Source organism: Pundamilia nyererei, unplaced genomic scaffold (assembly GCF_000239375.1).
Source record: "Pundamilia nyererei isolate P.nyererei 1_Seehausen unplaced genomic scaffold, PunNye1.0 scaffold00762, whole genome shotgun sequence".
Classification (NCBI taxonomy): domain Eukaryota; kingdom Metazoa; phylum Chordata; class Actinopteri; order Cichliformes; family Cichlidae; genus Pundamilia; species Pundamilia nyererei.
The window spans coordinates 2,773-8,547 of NW_005188163.1; the positions used below are offsets into that span (position 1 = coordinate 2,773).

General features: G+C 39.4%; 1 protein-coding gene across 1 annotated transcript in view; it reads left to right on the plus strand.

Moving 5' to 3' along the window:
* Window positions 1-2,361: 2,361 nt before the first annotated feature.
* The window catches only part of LOC106455998 (uncharacterized), a 32,838-nt gene continuing 29,424 nt past the window's right edge, over window positions 2,362-5,775 (plus strand). Inside the window, exons 1-2 of the mRNA XM_013908003.1 lie at window positions 2,362-2,415; window positions 4,565-4,909. Coding sequence (XP_013763457.1) covers window positions 4,666-4,909 — 244 coding nt within the window. The 5' untranslated portion in view covers window positions 2,362-2,415; window positions 4,565-4,665. The remainder of the gene's footprint in view (window positions 2,416-4,564; window positions 4,910-5,775) is intronic.

Consider the following 5,775-nt stretch of genomic DNA (forward strand, 5'->3'; position numbering starts at 1 on the left):
GTGACAGAGGTCTCACTCTGGAGGAAACTCTCAGCACTTTCCAGCAGCTCCTCCATCATGGAGGACGTTCCCTCACTGTAACAGGTGGAGGAGAGAGGAGAGGAAGCACAGGTGGAGGAGAGAGGAGAGGAAGCACAGGTGGACCCTCTGAGGAAGAGGAGCGTTCCTATAACCACATGATCACATGACCTGAAGGGCGTGGCCTTCAGTGGTCGTAATAAAGGAACAGTCCACATGTTCCACTTTGAGACGGCACAGTATTGACTCAGTATGATGGATTGTTTGGATTTGTCTTTGCTTCTCTGGCTTTTCTTGTGTGTCTTTGTATGTCGGATAGAGTCATGTGACCTTCCCAGGGACTACACATGGAAATGAGCAGTTTAGCTCAAATCTGGCAGGTTTCCATCTTCTACTGTTTCATATTGATTTTATTGAAATGAGCCATCCTGTTAAATAAGTGAAAATAAAAACAACTGGCTAACTTTTAGTCTGATCCAGTTTTTTTCTTCTTAAGTGAGTGTTTACATCTCAAAACACTTGCTCACAGCTTTTCATCATCCTGTTTCAATGAATAAAACATGTGTGAGGTCACTTCCTTTGGATGGAGTCAGCTGCTGGTCACCTTGAAACAAACACACAGCTCAAATCACAGCTTGTTTTTTTTTTTCTTTACAAAGAAACCGTCTCTCTCTCTTTTTTTTCTTTCTGGATCCACAGTGTTTTTAATATGTGGTCACTGCATGCTAACAACATGCAGTGAGTGGGGTTGATGATTGTCTCTCTGTGTTGTATTATGACAAACTACTCTCCTCTACATGACTTATGTAGCCTATCACACAGCACTACTAATTGGATCCCTCCATCGATTTTTTTACTATGTGAATTCCACATTCCTCTGTCTCTTCCTCACTTCCCCACAGCTTGTGCTAGCAGCAGTGACTGTGAGGCCTGGTTACTAGTGGTTGCTTTTGTTACTGTTCACAGTGCTGCAGCCCGGCAGTTATGTTGGTTAACTTGACTCATTATTAGTTTCTTTTTATTGTTTTCTTTTAGCTTTCCGGCTCCACCTTTTCACTCCTTCTTCCACAATAAAGTTTTTCTACAAACTGAGAGAGCGCACAGCAAAGGCAGGGGAGGGGCCAGTGGCGTTAAGAGATTTGATTAGGCGACCCAGTGGCTCAAAAGTGCGTTAGGCCGACCAGGAAAACACCCAGTATGCCAGATTACTGGTCCAACCCTGATCCTACCTCATTCTGCAAAGATGTTAATGATCAGAAAGTTGTAAATGGTTTCCACTACAACCACGTCTGCCTTAGACAGATTAGTCCCTGAACATGGTTTGTCTGGTTCCAGGATTCCTCATTATGATCCAATCTTGTTGTCACTATATAATAATATATTTAAAGATATACAAATAAATAGATAAATATATTTATCTTGTACATAGTTGTTACGTTTCATCCATTCTAATGTCTGATATCTAAAACCTGCAGGACACCGGCCCTTGAGGTCTGGAGTTGCCCATACCTGATCTAAACAGTAGTCTGGGACACACAAGTGTTGTGCCAGGGTAGGTATCCCCAACAGAATGGTTCCCCTGTGTCGGAGCACGCACTGGGCTGTCTAAATCGCACACAAACAGTATCCCTCCTTCTTGATTTTTAGTTCACAAAAACTTCTTATAATGACTTATTACTCCTGATATTTTGGAGGTGTTAGTTCTTTAAACAGTAAAGTTACAAGAGGATACAAATACTTATCAGGCAACACGTCCTCAGTTAGTTGAAATAACACGTGAGAACAATAAATGTATAATTTTCTGTAGTAACCCACAAAATGAACGGTAATGTAACACTCATCTTTGACTTTTTCACTAAAGTAAAACGTCACTGCTTCCACTTCTAGTTGGTTGTAATGGAGGCGGAGTCAACTGGATCCGCTCTCTCTGGCCCAGATTGCTCCCTGTAAAACAGAAAGTAACCGCTCCTTTGTGTGTTAGCAGTAGCTGCAGGTGTCGGATCGTTCGGTCAGCAGAGGATTTATCGGGACTTTGTGCTGGATTTAGTGATTTTTACAGGATGGGGATGTTGCTGCTGTTCTTGCTCATCATAAACGGTAAGAAGATCACCCTGAACGCTGTTTCAACGGAGACTGTTACCTGCAGCAGCTCCGCATTTTGATCATAGTCACGCAGGTAAACCCGCGAGGTGCCAGAATATTACGATTTAATGATGAGTGGCTACACTTGTAAAAGTATGATGAATGGTCAGAGACAGTCCAGGACCCAGAAACAACTACCGAACGCCTGAAGCAAGGAGAGAGTATGCTAAAGTAGAAGTTTTCCACCTAGGGAAAATATGGGCGTGACTTCGCTGAGGCCAGGTGATCAACAGATTTGAAACGATCTGAGTTCAGGTAATGTAAATTACTTCAGGTCTAAAACCTCTAAAACCTTGTGATAATAACAGTTTATAAGAAACATGACAAGATCATTATCCAAACGGTTTAACGTGCGCGGTGTTCTATACAGGCACTGGAGTGGACAGCTATCTCTGTCTGCTGTCGTAGAGGCAGGTACACTCAGCAGTCAGAGTGAAGTATAGTTGTTGTTGTTTTTTTAAATTTTATTATTTTGGTCAAAAACAAAATGAACAATGGATTTTGGGGTTAAAAACACAATGGGGGATGTTCAAGTGTTGAATGAATAAATTAATAAATATATATGACCTGTAGTATACCCTAACTAAATAGATGAGAAGACAATATTTTATAACTTGTATGTGGGCTATCAATATCAGTTTTTTCACCTTAAGACTCAGCAGCCTTTGGTGAACAATCATGTCTCTGTCTCTGTGCTAATCTATCTAAGACACATAATGAGACAAAAAAAGGCTTCATTTGCAGAGTTTGAAACCTCTGAGGAGGACAGATTTGGTACCCTGAACAAACATAATTAATGGCACCGGTATAAGGTATATAAAAATAAATAAATCTTGAATCATGAGGGTCAGGAGGCTCATGTCTAAACATCACATGGTTTAGGCAATATGACAATTCGAAAACTTGTCCTGTTAGAGACTTCCAGCAATGATTTAGAATAGCATTTCCATTGTATTGCTATAGAAAGTGGGTAGACTTTGTTGCTTTCAGACGATTTGCCAGAAATGTGTAACTCCCACAATAAAGACAGTCACATTTTCTGACAGCCTACAAAAACACTTCTGTTTTGATGTATAATTTGTGTGGGCAGAGTGAAAATTGAGCGAGTAAGAAGAGTTTTTTCAGACATGAAAAACAGATTCAAAAAGTTAGAGTGACACACTCCAAACGGAGCTCCATATCTTTTGAAAAATCCTCATCATGGCACCCAAAACTTAACAAGATATTTTTGGAAAATGCTAAGAGATGTGAAAAAAGTTGAAATATACAGTAATAACCCAATAACTGGAGAACATTTTAAAGTTGGAGTGGTGTTTGTACGTGAACGTATGCATAAGTATTTAAGCTTCAAAAACAAGCAAGTTTTAGCAGAGTATTTGATGTTTTCCATTCATTTTTATGGTGCAGAAAGTCATAAAAAAGGTCAATATTTTAAAAATTATAGAGGTCATATACACTAAAAGATGTACCCAGAATTACCAGAAATAGCAGAATATTTTACAATTTGAACAGTAAAAGTAGCACAAAAGTTGTGGTATTTCATTGGCAAAAAATACCAAACAAAAGCAACTTGAAAATGAAAAATAAAGAATACAGATATGAACTCAATAGTGTGAATGCCTTTCAGCATTCACACAGTTAGTTTTATTGATAGCTTTACTACGTAGGTGTCCATGATTTATATTAAGCCTAATACAGTTAGTGCTTCATGTCCACTTTAAACACAGTGACTGCAGGTCACAAGTGGTATCACTAATGCAGTTCACCTCCACAGGAATTACAGTTAATATAACCACGAGCCATAAGAACAAATAATATCATATACTATGTTTGACTTAAAATGTACCCACACAGCCAAACAACTTAACTAATGGTAAACAGTTTAAAATGAGCATAGTTATTTTAACTTACCATAATGTTATAAACTCTGGTGTGCAGATTAAAATTCATTTAACTTTCCTTTCATTCCTATTATTATTCTAACGTTTTTCTCCAGGTCTGTGATGCTGCCTAACAGAACTTCAGTGGTCACAATATAAATATAATATTTTACAGTGTGGAGTTTGTACCCATGTGAAAACCATATTCTCCTACAGCTGCTTCTCATTCATCTGAATTGCCATGTTCACTTCAGAGAGAAACTTGTAAATTCCACACTTACACTGTGTTATTTTGGTTATGACATCGTCCCTCATCAGATCTGCTTGTTTTTGACCAGCTAATTAACACTTGTTCCACTGTGGAAATAAATAGGTGTGTCTGTAGTTTCTTGGCATGCAGAGATTTCAACTCCCTTGAACACATTTTTGAAGTTGCTACCTTATTTTGATTCGCCCCACTTAGGAAATGAGGGAGTATTTCTTTTCAAAGATTAGTTCATAACTCTCTATGTGTGTCCTCACAGTTTCCCAGCATGCTCTGGCTGTGGTAGAGGTGAATGAGGGGGAAAGGTCTGTCGTGTTGCTGTGTCTGTACTCAGGTTTTATACCTGAGGACTCCACAGTGATGTGGACTCGCAGTGACCTCGATCCCAATTCAGTCCACCTACGACAAGAAGGAGGAGACAATCTTAGAGGACAAAACCAGCATTACAGAGGGCGCACATCAATGAATCGTTATGCTTTAATCACAAATGACTTCAGCCTCACTCTGACGAAACCCTCAAAGACTGACAGCGGCAACTACACCTGCTCCATCAGTGCTGGAGGAAAAGAACGGAGACTGGGAGACATCCAGCTGCAGGTCAAAGGTCAGCAACAAACCCAACACCGGCTGTAATTACAGGTCAAATACAATACTGTAATCAGAGGTCAAACTGAAGCAAATTATTTCCTCGAGTGTTCTAAAATTACTGATGAGACCAGCAGCATCATTTAGCACAGACCTAACCTCAGTGGAAGCATGAAGAACAAAACAGAAGATAACTGGAGCTTACTGAATCATTAACATTTCTTTTAGAAGTGTGTCAGAATCTGTGATTTTATGGACCTGATTTCAAAAACCTTCAAAATGATTTCTGAGTAGTTTGTAACTGTAGCATCATCTCCTCAGTTCCAGTTTAGTTAGCATTCAAAAGAAATATAGTGAAAGATTATTATTATAATACACTGCTCAAAAAAAGTGAACACTTCTGCACTAATAAATTAGACTAACTATTCACTTTAGCTAAAGTTATTAAGTTAGCTAAAGAGTTGGGATGCTGTGTAAGACATACATAAAGCTAAAATACAAAGGTTTGGACACCGTTTTGCATGTTTCCCTACTGTAGGGGTCTCTGCAAGCATACAGGGCTCTGAGAGGGTACAAGATGACAACTTTGGAATTCTACTAGAAACAGTCGATCATATTTGTTTGTCAAAGCTGAATCCAGGGCAAACTATGCTAAATCTGCGTTTTTAGCTAACAGCGACAATAAGCATAAACGTTACTGAGATTGTGGTGTTCAACAGTAAAATCCCTCGTGCCCAACTCTGTGCTGCCCTGGGTTCCTTTGCTAGCTTTTCTTGTGACTATGTCAGTAACTTGGGTGTACTGCTGGATAGCTAGCTCAAACTCGATAAGCAAGTGTCTGCTGTAGTGAGATCTAGCTTCCACCAACTGTGCCTTATCTCTAAG